Source organism: Chanodichthys erythropterus, chromosome 13, assembly GCF_024489055.1.
Source record: "Chanodichthys erythropterus isolate Z2021 chromosome 13, ASM2448905v1, whole genome shotgun sequence".
Classification (NCBI taxonomy): Eukaryota; Metazoa; Chordata; class Actinopteri; order Cypriniformes; family Xenocyprididae; genus Chanodichthys; species Chanodichthys erythropterus.
The window spans coordinates 6,022,291-6,037,359 of NC_090233.1; the positions used below are offsets into that span (position 1 = coordinate 6,022,291).

The 15,069-nt window shown below is 40.9% G+C and overlaps 1 protein-coding gene across 1 annotated transcript; it reads right to left on the bottom strand.

Moving 5' to 3' along the window:
• Positions 1–5,383: 5,383 nt before the first annotated feature.
• On the bottom strand, positions 5,384–14,808 carry hspb2 (heat shock protein, alpha-crystallin-related, b2). Its single transcript, XM_067408302.1, has 3 exons — positions 14,668–14,808; positions 12,207–12,330; positions 5,384–8,607 (listed from the first exon to the last, which is right to left on the bottom strand). Exons 1-3 carry the CDS (start codon positions 14,752–14,754, stop codon positions 8,195–8,197), a joined length of 624 nt encoding a protein of 207 aa, XP_067264403.1. The 5' UTR covers positions 14,755–14,808; the 3' UTR covers positions 5,384–8,194.
• Positions 14,809–15,069: the final 261 nt, after the last annotated feature.

Sequence of the window (15,069 nt, forward strand, 5' to 3'; positions counted from 1 at the left end):
AGTGGTGTTTTAGAGGTAAAAAATTATATAAATAGTGTTATTAGTGTCTTAGGACATCAATGTGTCGTCACGAGCTGCAGGGTTTCATTTGGGTTTGTCTGTGCAAGGTTTTTCGACTCTTATTGACCCAAGTTCCAAGTTCTGACAGACGGCAACGGTTGGAGTTAAAAATCATCTTTTGTGTTCTACTGAAGAAACAAAGTCACCTACATCTTGGATGCGCTGGGGGTAAGCAGATAAACATCAAATTTTCATTTTTGGGTGAACTATCCCTTTAAAAGCTGTAAGGAACCCCACAGGAATCCGACACGCCTGGGCGAAGGTTAACGCGTGTATGCCTTTTCAGCGTCTCTGAATGTTCACTTAATTTCACTCGTTTAATCTGACTCCAATTTCAAATGATTAGGCCTATTACTCTTAGGTTGTGTTTCCAGTTAGAAATTAATCATTTGTTATGTATTAATTTAGATATTCGTTATTTCTGATTACCTTATATCTTCAATAATTTCGTTCACTGCAGTCCCGGTATCGCTTTAGAAGAGTTACTTCGGCCGACTTGAGCACTCTTCCCGGACAAAAACTCGTCAGTCTGACCTTAAACATTGGATGCAGAGTAAATATACACCCTTTAAGTTGGTCGCGCTCTGCTAACTCATAACAAAAAGCATAGTTTTTTATATATTTACGAAAACTGCAACTTAAGGCAGTGATATTCAGAAATCGAAATGGACTTAACTGACATGCCCCATGCTCCATCTATTAAACCTTTCGTATGAACAATCCTGAACACAGATTTGAGGTAATACCTTCGTTTTGATCTACTAGAAATAATGGATTAAGAATAATACAGAATCAACCAAATATAACATTTTATTTGTCAAGTAAAAATATATCATGCCCATTACATTACAATTAGACAATTAGAAGCCAATTCAGAAATGTTAAATGCATAACATCGATTACTCAAAGAAATGCATATACACACAGTGATACATGAATGTCTTCAGACATTCACCCATCTCTGTATGGGGGTTCTGGTTACAGAAGATCCCCACTGACTGCTTTGCTCTTTACCTTTTATACCAGGACCAGAACAAAAGGATCGTAAATGTTTATTACACCAACACCTGTTTTGGGGGAGAGGAGAAGAGACACCACCCAAAAAGAGGACAGAATTTTCCTTAGTTTTCCATCTTCTTCATAATTCTAGTGACTGCTGTTAAATTGAGACCATTTTACCAATCGCACCAGAGACATTTAAAATGATACCAAACTTGATATGGAAAAACAAAAAATACACAAGTTACATTATACGTTTTGAATAACTTTCAGTCAGGGGGAAGGACAGTTTTTGTGTGTGTGTGTGTGGTGGGGAGGCGTTGTCCTTTTGGAGTTAGGGCAAGGTGTTGCCCCTTGCTATTTCTCTGAGATCTTCTTCTCTAGGCGAGTTTTATTGCTTTATTGCAGGATGCTTGATCTCAGTTTTCGTTTAGCAGGAAAATCAAGCCTTACAAAGCTAGAGAACAATGCCACTCCCTCTCTTCTCCTTGCTTCTGGACCACTGAACAGACGTCTCCTTACTGTAGGTGTCATGATCACCGTCTGTTCCTGTCACTGTTCCTGGACTACATCTCCCATCATCCTCTCTGTCACTCACCTGCACACACTTCACACTAATCACTGATCACCACATCCAGCTGCAGCTCATTACCTGGACTATAAAGGACTTCCACACACACCACCTCACCGCGAAGTATTGTTTCCCCAGTGTACAATTTCCGAGCGTTTATTCCCTGTTTGTTTGCCTGTCTGTTCTCGACCTTGTCTGTTCCTGTTTTTGATCCGTTACTGCCTGTCCTGATCCTTGCTTTGTATACCGACCTGTGAGTGATATCTGCCTGCCTTGTGACCTACCGCCTGTACCCTGACTACGACCCTGCCTGTCCTTTGCTGCTCCTGTTTGTTCCTGATTGACCCTGCCTGTACGACCATTCTCATTCTTAATAAAACGCTGCACTTGGATCTCCTGCCTGAGCCTCCCATTCGTAACAGAATACTTCGCCACTACCAGATCCAGCAGCTTCGGTGAGCGTCTTTCCCGTTTTAACATGGACCCAGCAATGCAACTGATCAGCCTCCACCAAGGTACCCGTACCCTCGAGGTGCACATTCAGAACTTTTTGGATATTGCTTATCTATCTGATCTGCCGGACTGTGCCCTCATTGACTTCTTCGCTTACGGATTAAACGAACCACTAAAGGACTGTGTACTCACCAATGGTCCCCGCGGATCGTTCATAGAATTCCTGGACTTTGCCTTGCTTGCAGTTGGTTTGACTTTCACTGTGGGAGTCGCGGAGGATTCCGACACAACGGTGAATCCTGTAATGGCTGCCAAGCCCGAGAGCACACACAAAATGGCGGCCTCTACCACGAGTCACGCCTTCGCTGATCGCCCAGAGCAACGTCACGCCTTCGCTGATCGCCCAGAGCAACGTCACGCCTTCGCTGATCGCCCAGAGCAACGTCACGCCTTCGCTGATCGCCCAGAGCAACGTCACGCCTTCGCTGATCGCCCAGAGCAACGTCACGCCTTCGCTGATCGCCCAGAGCAACGTCACGCCTTCGCTGATCGCCCAGAGCAACGTCACGCCTTCGCTGATCGCCCAGAGCAACGTCACGCCTTCGCTGATCGCCCAGAGCAACGTCACGCCTTCGCTGATCGCCCAGAGCAACGTCACGCCTTCGCTGATCGCCCAGAGCAACGTCACGTCGCCGCTTATCGCCCAGAGTCACGTCACGTCTCTAGATCAGTCAGGGAGCGGAGAGGACTGCGTTGCAGTGTGGCAGATCCGCCGATGACTTCAGCTCGAGCGGCTGGCATCCCTAAGCATCCACCAGCCACTTCATTCTCAAGCCCGCCGGCCGCTTCGCTCTCAAGGCCGCCCGTTGCAACGCTCTCAAGCTCGCCCGTTGCAACGCGCTCAAGCGAGCCCGTTGCAACGCTCTCAAGCTCGCCCGTTGCAACGCTCTCAAGCGAGCCCGTTGCAACGCTCTCAAGCGAGCCCGTTTCAACGCTCTCAAGCGAGCCCGTTTCAACGCTCTCAAGCGAGCCCGTTTCAACGCTCTCAAGCGAGCCCGTTTCAACGCTCTCAAGCGAGCCCGTTTCAACGCTCTCAAGCGAGCCCGTTTCAACGCTCTCAAGCGAGCCCGTTTCAACGCTCTCAAGCGAGCCCGTTTCAACGCTCTCAAGCGAGCCCGTTTCAACGCTCTCAAGCGAGCCCGTTTCAACGCTCTCAAGTTCGCCGGTATCCATGGACTCGAGTGCTCTGGACGCGATGGACGAAAAGACTGCTTTGCCAGTGCCCACGGGCAAGATGGCCGCCCCTGCAGTGCGTAAGGATGCAGGGGACGTTCCATCCACTGAGTTCGCTCCAGAATCCACTCCAACCGGTGAACCATCACCTCACCCTCGGAAGAGGAGGAGAAGGAGGAAGAAGGCTTCTTTCTTTCCTCAAGGCTCAGAAGCCTTTCAAGAGGCCGTTGGGGGTCCAGAGACTACTCCAGAGGTCTCTCCCACTGCGCCCAGGTGTCTCGCTCTGCCGGCGCCACCTGAGCTCCTCGCCCTGCCGGCGCCACCTGAGCTCCTCGCCCTGCCGCTGCCACCTGACCTGCCGTGGTTGCCCGAGCCACCTGACCTGCCGTGGTCGCCCGAGCCACCTGATCTACCGTGGCCGTCCGAGTCACCTGACCGGCTGTGGTTGCCTGAACCATCCGACCTACTGTGGCTGCCCAGGCCATCTGACCTGCCATGGCCGCCTGAGCCACCTGACCCACCGTGGCTGCCTGAATCCCTGGGGCTGCATTGGAGATTCCGTCCCCGTCTGCCGTTAAACCTCCAATGCACCCCCCCCCCCCTCCCTAGCTGTTCCTTCACGTCGCGAGGACGCGCCTTCTGGGAGGGGGGCATTATGTCATGATCACCGTCTGTTCCTGTCACTGTTCCTGGACTACATCTCCCATCATCCTCTCTGTCACTCACCTGCACACACTTCACACTAATCACTGATCACCACACCCAGCTGCAGCTCATTACCTGGACTATAAAGGACTTCCACACACACCACCTCACCGCGAAGTATTGTTTCCCCAGTGTACAATTTCCGAGCGTTTATTCCCTGTTTGCCTGTCTGTTCTCGACCTTGTCTGTTCCTGTTTTTGATCCGTTGCTGCCTGTCCTGATCCTTGCTTTGTATACCGACCTTTGAGTGATATCTGCCTGCCTTGTGACCTACCGCCTGTACCCTGACTACGACCCTGCCTGTCTTTTGCTGGTCCTGTTTGTTCCTGATTGACCCTGCCTGTACGACCATTCTCATTCTTAATAAAACGCTGCACTTGGATCTCCTGCTTGAGCCTCCCATTCGTAACAGTAGGCCTCTTCAGGCCAAGGCCTGTAGGCCTAAGCCTGCAGGCCTCGGCCTACAAACCAGCCATGTGCTCAACATCCAACATAGAAAAGATTGGCAACAACTTCAGACGAAATCCTCAAGATCTCTTCTCAACCTGCCGATCTGACGCTCCTCAGCCTAAAGACATCTTGCAAGTATCGTACATTTTAACACTAAACAGTGATTTAATATTGATTTGTAAGACTTACCTAAACTATTACTCAGAATCTGATGATTCCTTTCCAGATTGTCTTTGACTTTTTCCTATAGCTCTAGTAACAGTACCTCTTCCGGTTCAACTCTGTCATTACTCATTCTGACCTACGTATGTGTGTGACCTTGCTTTGTGTATGTTATGTGTTTGTTAGTTTAGTTATGTGTTTGTGAGTTAGTTAATTAAGACCGTGCACAATACCTGTTCGGTTCTTACTCTGTCTGCTAATGAATTGATCCTGACCACATGCTCTAAGTAGCATGGTACAATAAGAATGTTATTTTTCGATAACCTGGAAATGAACATTTCTTAGTGTTCACTGGAGATATACACTTGCATTTCTAAGAAAAAAGTCAGAATTGCAAGTTTATATCATGCAATTCTGATTTTATAGCTCGCAATTGTGTTTATAACTCACAATTCTGAGGAAAAAATGTCAGAATTGCATGATAAAAACAATTGTGAGAAAGTCAGAAATGCGTCTTTATATCTTGCAATTCTAACTTTATTACACGCAATTCTGATTTTATAACTTGCAATTGCAAGTTTAAAGCTCGAAATTCAGATGACACAAACTCTGGGTCAACGTGCACATTCCAAATATTGCTATATATCGTAATTATTGGTAACGTATTCATTACTTCCATTAGCTCATTGTTTATACCTTCAATTAATTTGCTAACAGTGACTGTAAATTAAATTGCCCAAATTATTTATATTGTTAGATAACTGCATGATTATACAGTATGTACAATTCTGAAATGACTTAATTCCATCCAACCATCCAATAATTGCAATAAGCTTTGTGCTTTGTTACTTCTGATATGAAACAAAATCTGTGCTTTTAAAGTCTGTCTTTTTATAACAAAATTCAAACAACTAATATTGTTTTGATGCTCTTTAATAAAGGGTGACATCAAAGGGGCAGCTCGGAGCGCACATAAACCGATCATCTCTTCCACTTTACTACTTGATACAGCACAAAATAAACATGAATGAACATCAGAAGGTATGTTGAACGATACAGTACAGTTGACTGAAATTATCATGTTTCATGTACTCGCTCAATCAGTGTTTCTACTGTGGAAAGATGTCAATAAAACAGCTTGTAAACAATGTCTTACCTCAGGAAAACCTTTCAATGTCCATAAACTCATTTTATATTCATTATGTATTTATGGTGTGTTCACACTTGGCAGGTTTGGTTTGATTAAAACGAACTCTGGTGCGATTTCTCTGTTCTTAAGTGCGGTTCATAAGTGTGAACATGGACCAAAGACATCTAAACAAACCAAAAACAGGATTGTCACCAGATGCGACACTAAAAAGGACATAATGCTGAAGCATACCTTTTCTCGTCATAGGAGATAAGTTGCTAATACAGTTCTGGAAAGTCAGTTCTGTACAGGTGTCAGAAACGCTGTCTCCTTGCAAACCATTGTTTGTGTGCAACGGAGAAATTCCTGAAGCTGTTTTGATTATTTTACACTTTTCATAAACTCTTTACAAGTTCTCAGCTGGTCAAAATGCCATCATACATACGCACATACAGCCCATAAAAGAGCATTATTATAGGGGGGTTTGTATCTTTAGGTTCAGTTTTAAAATGACAATGTTAATGCTAAGCAAACCAGAACTAAATTTATTCTTTTCTTTTTTTTTTGGGGGGGGTCCGGACCAAAAGAACTGATCTACAAGTGTCAACACACCTCGTGTTGTCTTCATTATTTAATGTATGTTTTAATAAATTTTTCATGAAAAGAAGTTATTACAGCCACCATTTAAATGTTTATATTTTAACACCAAATTAGAGTAAAAACATAATTATATCATTAAAAAGTTGATATAGATCTGCCTTATGTGCAATTTAAATGATTAAATGAGATATACAACTTCATTTCCACTTGAGTGTTGATTATTAAATAAATGAGATAAAGTGGTTATCAAAACTATTTTCTGGCTATGTTTTCGGCTAAATGAGAACTTTCATTTCTGTGTTTCTGTTTAAAAAATTATTACACTATATGTAACACATATAGTATAATGAATTCTGTGATAATTTGAAATACTATTATTAAACTCACCTTAACCAACACAATTATCTTTAAACAGTAAGTAAAACATGTTGAATGACTGTTGGTTTCCGTAGTTATACATTTGTTTCCTTTTTGTCTATTTTACAGAAAAAAATCTAATGTAATTCCCTGTAAATTTAAAAGTGGAAATTTAAATGACAGCAAATATCTGTAAAACAACAGGTATTTCATGGTATAATAACAAAATGGGAAAATTCTGTAAAAAAAACAAAAAAAAAAAAAGACACAATTACCTGTAAAATTACATTTATTTTTAACAGTGATAGCTTCCACCAGACCTTCTTCCAACTTACGAGGAAAGTATAACATCACAGTTAAAAGTGCATAAGCTACGTCCTATGCCTTCCGTACTGAACTTACAAAAGTTACAAAAGTTTTTTTTTTTACGAGTTGAATAGGGAAGGCTACCTGGCCATGCTTCAAAACATACCTAACCAGCATATGCTGTTTTTTTTTTTTTTTTTTTTGTCAACAGGGAAGTTAGATATTTTACTTTATATATTGTTAAATATGAATATTGTTCTTACACAAACACATTGCTTTGCTTCAGAAGGCCTTTATTATCCCCCCGGAGCCACGTGGAGCACGTCCTGATATTGCTGAGTTAGATGCGTTCCTGGGTCAACATATTTTGTTGATCCTGGAACAACATTCTAGTCTGAAAATTTAGTCTTAACCCTATTCCTACCCCTAAACCTAACCCTACCCATAAGTTATCCCAAAAATTAGAGGGAAATGATAGATGAATAACACTGATGTAGAAGCACCAATTCACAATTTTAAGCCTAAACTTGACATAATCTGTAAACTTGTCCCTCAAATCTGATTGGTTGATTTGAATGTTGTTCCAGGATCAACAAAAATGTTGACCCAGGAACATGTTGAACTCCGCAATATCAGGTTATGCGTGTGGAGTATGTTTATGATGGATGGTTGCACTTTCTTGAGCTTCAAACTCGTTGGCCCAGTTCACTACCATTATAAGCCTTGGAAGCGTCAGGATTTTTATTAATATAACTCCGACTGTGTTCATTAGAAAGAAGAAAGTATTACACCTATGGCTTGAGGGTGAGTAAATCTTAGGGTAATTTTCATTTTAAAATGAGGTACTCCTTTAAATTGTTTTCTTTTTCGACATCTATTTCATAGATGTATGTCATGGAAGAAAAGATCTGTCGCTACTTCCGTTTAGATTTGATTTCGTTTGCGTTTGCAGACGAACTGGGGAAACCTATTTCAAAATGTCATCATTTTTGCAATATCTGGATGAAACAAAACTGAGGCAATTTTAAATACTTGCTAGCTATATAGAAAAGTTTATTACAAAACATAATTTATCTAGCAAAAATACACACATGGCCACACATCCTGAAATATGTTGTGGACTTTCCATGTGGGATTCCATGTGGGCCTGCTTATATCAATCCACTTCATTAACTTTTGCTTTCCTTCTTGTCCACTTTAATCTTGAGCTGGTTGATTTTAGGCTCCAGGTCCTCAGTCTTTCGTGGTGCCTGGATACACAGTATCCCATCATGTGAGATAGACACCTGCACCAGCAGCGGATCCACACCCATTGGCAAGATATATGTGCGGGTAAACTCCCGACTCACAAAGCCATGCTGGTCCATTCGCTGAGCATGACGCCCAGTCACCTCCAACAGGTTGTCCACAGTTCGCACACTGATTTCATCCGGTGTAAACTGGCACACATCCAGCAAAACTCGATACCAGTCATCTTCACTGTCTACCTGAGAGAAGCCCCTCTCAAGCTGCTTGTTGATGCGGGGACGAATGTAATAACCGTGGTACAGGACAGGGGCCAGCAGGTCCTTGGGACTCAGTGCTGAGAGGGTGAGAAGGGGAAAAAAATCATAATCATGCTCTCACAATGCTTCCAATGACATGTAATGTGTCTCTCCACAATGTTGCATGACTCAACACAATCACAGCCAATCATGTTTAATGCCTATCCTGCGTTCCATTCAACTTGATATATTATAATTTCTACCCTTCACGCTTGAAATGTGCAAGTTGGACTTTCTTTGAAAAAGAAAGGGGTATGATGTTACAAAAACATATGCCTGTGGGTTGCTCTACAAAGATAAAGATGAGAGAAGAAGTATTTCAAATAGTCAAGTATCTTTAATAAAACAACAGAAGAATCACAGTAACAGTGTGTATAAACACAAACAACACCAGACAGGAAAGAACTGAAGGGTTTTTATACTCAAGATAATGAACTGAATACAAACAGGTGGGATCTAATTAATGAGTAACCAAGGTGACAAACTAGTGGCAGGAAACAGAAAACAAACGAAAGCTAACTAGAAAACTAAGGCAAGAAATATAGGAACCGAATACGATGAAAATGAAACTGAAACTAAAACAGAGCATAACTGTTCAATCGGATGACACTGATGGTCCTGGAGGCTGAGGCTCATATGTTTGTGCCTTGGGCAGGGTGGCTTCTGCCCAAGGTGGAGCCAGAGAGACGAGGGAGCCTGGTGGAGCTGTTTAGGATGATGGTATCTGGTGGAGAAGTGGGGAGGGAGGAGCCAAGGTGGAGCCGACAGACCGAGGTGGAGTGACAGGATCAGCGGCTAGAGGCAGAGCTAGGGGATCCACTTTCCTGGGTGAGGCTGGAGACCAGAAGACCTGAGGCTTATCCACACAATAGAATGGTGTTAGAGGAGAAGTCGAAGGACTGAAGGGAACTAGAAGATGCGGGGCTAACAGACTGGCTGAATCAGGATGTGGAGGTGGGATAGTGACGCTGGGTGGGATCAACGATGATGACATAGACATGATATAGGGTGACGAAACAGACTTTATGCTGGGCAGTGCCAGCAGCGATGAAGACACAGAAGATTTAAAGCTAGGTGGGACCAGTGGCGACGATGCCCACGAGAGCATCAAAGTGCCAGGAAGTCATTCATTTTCAATGCGAGTCGGCGGCAAGCGGTGTGGGCATCGAGGAGAGTTGGTCAACTTTAAAGTCAGGTCAACTTTATGGTAATGAGCTATGACATGGTTCGGCAGCAACCAATCGGAATGTAGAGGTGTTCCACTTGAGAGGATTCCAGATAACGCAGTCGTGTATACTTTGATTCTTTGAGACCAAACATTAGTTCCCAAACAAAATCGAGGAGAGGTGGATAATTGGCGGTCTGAATGCACAGTTCGCCGTGGGATGGTGGCCGGAGTTTTCTCCACCAGTAATCCCACGATGACATGATGTAGCTGGCTCACATACCTGGTCAGACTCACAATGGGGCTCGGGCTCTGAGGCGATGGTTGGCTCTGTCCTCATAGTAGGCTCTGGCTTGTTCATTGTGGCAGGCAAATGCTCCCCGTCTGCAGTGGGATCTGGCTTCATGTCCGTTCTTGGGGGTGATGGCTGGCTGGGCTCTGGACTCGGTTCTGTGAGGTCCACTGAAGGATTTTGGGCGGGCAGGGTTAGGATGGGTATGATGGTTTGGATTAAGCTTCCTCCTCAACAATCAGTGGACAACCAGCCACCCACAGCGTATAATCTATGTATTAGTCCCAACTAACTTGATGGCACTGTTCCAGAAAATGATCCACAAAATCCTCCAGTGGCCATCCTTTTTGAAATAAGGACCAGAGTTCTTCCTCTAGGTGGATGGCATTTGTTGTATATTTGCTAGGGTGACCATATGCGCCATTCTCCCAGGACGTGTCCTGTCCAGGATTTCTAAGTTGCATAAAATGTCCCAGTTTTGGTTTGGTTTTCATATTTGTGGAAGGTAACGACTGAAAAATAATTTTACCAATAGCATGCATTATAAATAATCAACTGATCGTGGCTTGCAAGAAGGCTGGATCTACAGAGAACGGTCAAAGCATTGCAAATACGGAAACATTTTAATGCATTGCATGAAGAATGTCAATAGGAACAGTGGCTTGCACAGACCTCCGTGTAGAAATTGCATTCCTAAATCGCGTTCCGGGGGCACATCGATATGACCATTTTCACAATTAAAGAAGCAAGGGCTCGAGCCATTTAAGGCAATTTAGAAATCCTGGACAGGACGTGTCCTGGGAGAATGGCACATATGGTCACCCTAATATTTGCAGTTTGGGAGGTATGTTGTTCTGTTAAGGGTTGCCCCACAAAGATGAAGTTGAGAATAGTAGTATTTCAAATAGTAAAGTGTCTTTAATAAAACAACAGAAGAATCATAGTAACAATGTGTATAAACACAAAGAACACTAGACAAAGAACTGAAGGGCTTATATACACAAGATAATGAATACAAACATATGGGATTTAATTAATGAGTAACCAAGGTGACAAACTAGTGCCGGGAGAATAGAGACCAAAGGAAAACTAACTAGATAACTAATGCAGGCAAAATAGGAACTGAATACAATGAAAATGAAACCAAAACTGAGCATAACTGTGGGAGTGCCAAGTTCTTAAAAATGTACTCTGTTATATTTCATACTTGAATAATGTAAATCTTAATACTTTTTTTTTATTTTAAATATATTTTAAATAAAAAAGTATTATTTTGTACAAATACAAATTATTAAATCATAAATCATAATGAATGATTATATCATAAATAAAAGTTCTGAGAAAGTTCCAGCTGCATGATATCAGATACAACCTGAACTAACCTTGTTTGTCATAAAATAATTTATCTTTGGTGTGCATGAAAAGATGGGTGGCAATGCATGAATTGCATATTTGATGTATTTAGTAGTACATATGTAGGGATCTGGACAAAAAGTGAGCATCATATAATTTTTTTCTGAAGCAATTTGCTACTGTTTAAGTACCTCAGGAACTGCATTAAAATAGTAAGATCTGCCTTCTAGATTAGAATTGTAAACAGTGTTCTAGAAGACACAGGAAATGTGCATGTTGAGTCTATTTATATTTGTGATGCCAGCTACAGATCAAGACATGGTTCCACTTACAGTTTCTATTTTAATCCTATTACACGTGACATCTTTGCGCAGTTCTGTTACAGCTTAACACTGAGTGGAGTCTTCACAGTTGATTTCCAAACCTGCTGCTGAATTGTTTAATAAGAAGATTAGTTCGTAATTAGTCATGATGGGGACAACAGGTTATTTTGGTCATGTCATGTGTGGAATTCTAAATATAAGTTGTTGGTGAGGCATCATATTTCATTGTAAGGTGAATACTGTCATAGTACAAGTGAACATAGATGTTCAATAAAATTAATTGAATATAGATTCATTCTTATTTCTGACAATCAAAATGTTTTGCTTATTATAGCTAATGTTAAAATCAAACATAGATCTACTGTATGAGAGCTGCGGAAGTTAAAATGTATTTTAAAACCATTCAAAGCATACAAGCCTGTAATATCAGAATCAAAGAAATGTACACACACAGGATGTTTTGCCTTAAAATGAATTTTTTGATTAAAGAATGATTTTACTTACCCTCTGCAAAGTTCTGATCATAGATTCGAGGAGGAGTACACATCTCATAATCCATACTCATTGGATAAGCATGAGGAACGGTGCGGTCAGCCATTTTGATCTCTGTAGCAGGTTGCCAAGATAACTGGAGAATTTACCGGATTGACAGACTTCAGTTATACTAATTTTCACAGTGTGAAAGAAGCAGGAAGTATCGGAGAGGGGTGGAAAAAACAACAGGGGAACGGAGAAGAGAGACTGCGCACTTGAGACAGGAGGGTGATAAATGTTACTACAAATAGCTTGTAGTAAACACTGTGGAGCTGCATAGCATATATATATATACACAAAAAGGATATACACAAACACATGGTGAATAAATCAGCAGTCTAACAGCTGATCTTAAGTATACTGTAAGTTGAACTTTGCATGTCTTTAATTTCAGAACATGAGAACATGATTCCATCAAAGATCTCAACAATGGGTGAAAGTACAACTCTGTGGAAAGCCAACTCAGATTATGTAGAAAATGCACGCTCCCTTCAGTCTACCAGAATATGTTGATTTACTTTTATTAGCTGATTATTCTGATTGTTCATAAACAGCACATTTCTACATAGCTCTCCTCTCTGAGAAAACCTCAGCCTGAAATCTACATTGATCGATTGATGTTTTCAGACTGTGGAATAACTAGTGATCAGGTGTTTTCAATTTCATCCGAAATGAGCAGTGTTGGGGATAATGCATTAAAAGTAACATGCATTATGTAAGATTTTTTATGCAACAAGTAAAGTAATGCATTACAAATAATGTGCATTATGTAAGACTACTTTTTGATGTAACGCGTAATGTGTATTACGTAATCAGATTACTTTTTGATGTAACGAGTAATGCATTATAATAATATACATTATGCAAGATTCATTTTTGATGTAACAAGTAACGCATTACATGTAATGTGCACTACGTAATCAGATTACTTTTTTGATGTAATGAGTAAAGTAATGCATTACAAGTAAAGTAATGCTTTACAAGTAACATGCATTATGTAAGATTACTTTTTGATGTAACGAGTAAAGTAACACATTACAAGATGTGTTACTTACATAATAAGATTACTTTTTTGATGTAACAAGTAATGCATTATAATATTAATGCATTATGCAAGATTAATTTTTGATGTAACAAGTAACGCATTACAAGTAATGTGCATTACGTAATCAGATTACTTTTTTGATGTAACGAGTAAAGTAATGCATTACAAGTAAAGCATTACAAGTAACATGCATTATGTAAGATTACTTTTTGATGTAATGAGTAAAGTAACGCATTACAAGTAATGTGCATTACATAATAAGATTACTTTTCTGATGTAATGAGTAATACATTATGAGTAACATGCATTACGTAAGATTACGTTTTTGATGTAACGAGTAATGCATTACAAGTAACATGCATTATGTTAGATTATTATTTGATGTAACAAGTAACGCATTACAAGTAATGTGCATTACATAATCCAATTACTTTTTTGATGTAACAAGTAAAGTAACACATTATAAGTAACATGCATTACATAATTCCATTACTTTTTTTGAAATATTGTGATGCATGATGTCCAAATTAGTGGCCAGATAATTAATCAGATTTTCCTCTTAATCTAAAATCAATACTTTAAAAATGTAACAATGATATGACTCCTTAGTTACTTAATGTTACAACATTTTCTTTTACCTGCAAGAGTCTCCTAGGGTAGAAGGATTGGATGGGTGTTCCGGAGCAACTTAGCATTTCTGACTGGCCGTTGGCCATCTTCGTTTGGAGAAAACAAAATTCCACATACAATGGCTTGCCACTTGGTGGCAGTGTATAGGATGATGCACTAGTGTCCACTGTAGTGGTTGATGTGCAACTATGCCATCAAAACCCATGCATATGCAAGAAAATGGCTTTCTGAATAGCTGTGACCTCTATGCATGGATCACCACTGATAATAATAAGAAATGTTTCTTGAGCACCAAATCAACGTATTAGAATGATTTCTGAAGGATCATGTGACACTGAAGGCTGGACTAATGATGCTTTGATCGCAGGAATAAATTACATTTTAAAATATATTCAAATAGAAAACAGTTATTTTAAATTGCAATAATATTTCACAATATTGCCATTTTACTGTATTTTGATCAAATAAATACAACCTTAGTGAGTATAAGAGACTTCTTTCTAAAACATCAAAAAAAAAAAAAAATCTTACCTACCACAAACTTTTGAACACTAGTGTGAATCAAATAATGTTACCAAGTTCAGTATTCATGATTTCCCCCCCACCTGCTGATTATATTAATAGTAAGTCCAGGGAACTGAAAGGGCACCAAATCCACAAAACGTTCAGGTGAAACAAAAAAATAATGTATAACCACCATCATTTGCCTTTGTTAAGAGAGTATTCACTGACAGCACAATTGCTGAGACTGCTTACCCCTCCAAAATTATGAGGTCCAATGTGCCAGTGTGCCAGCTCAAGTAACATTGTCCCCGTACGTTTTCCAGGCAAGCGGTTGTTCATGGGGATTGACTTTGTATGGTGTTTAGCCTGGCACAGTTATCTCAGCCACATTCATTGTCAGTTTCTGTAAAGACTAAACCTCCAATGGGGCTCAGAACCTAAATATGCATGGGCACATCACCTCGTGGGCATCCTAATCTCTGCTGGCATTAGACGAGCCAGCGGAATGTCGAGCAACAAGAGACTTCCCTTGATATTGGCAGGTTCCCTGGACCAGACAGTGCAGTTTCCAGTGCTCTGAACACATGGTATCATCAGCACTATTGGGGGCTTGCACTGTAATCCAGTTGGTATCTGAGTGAATTGAAATCCGAT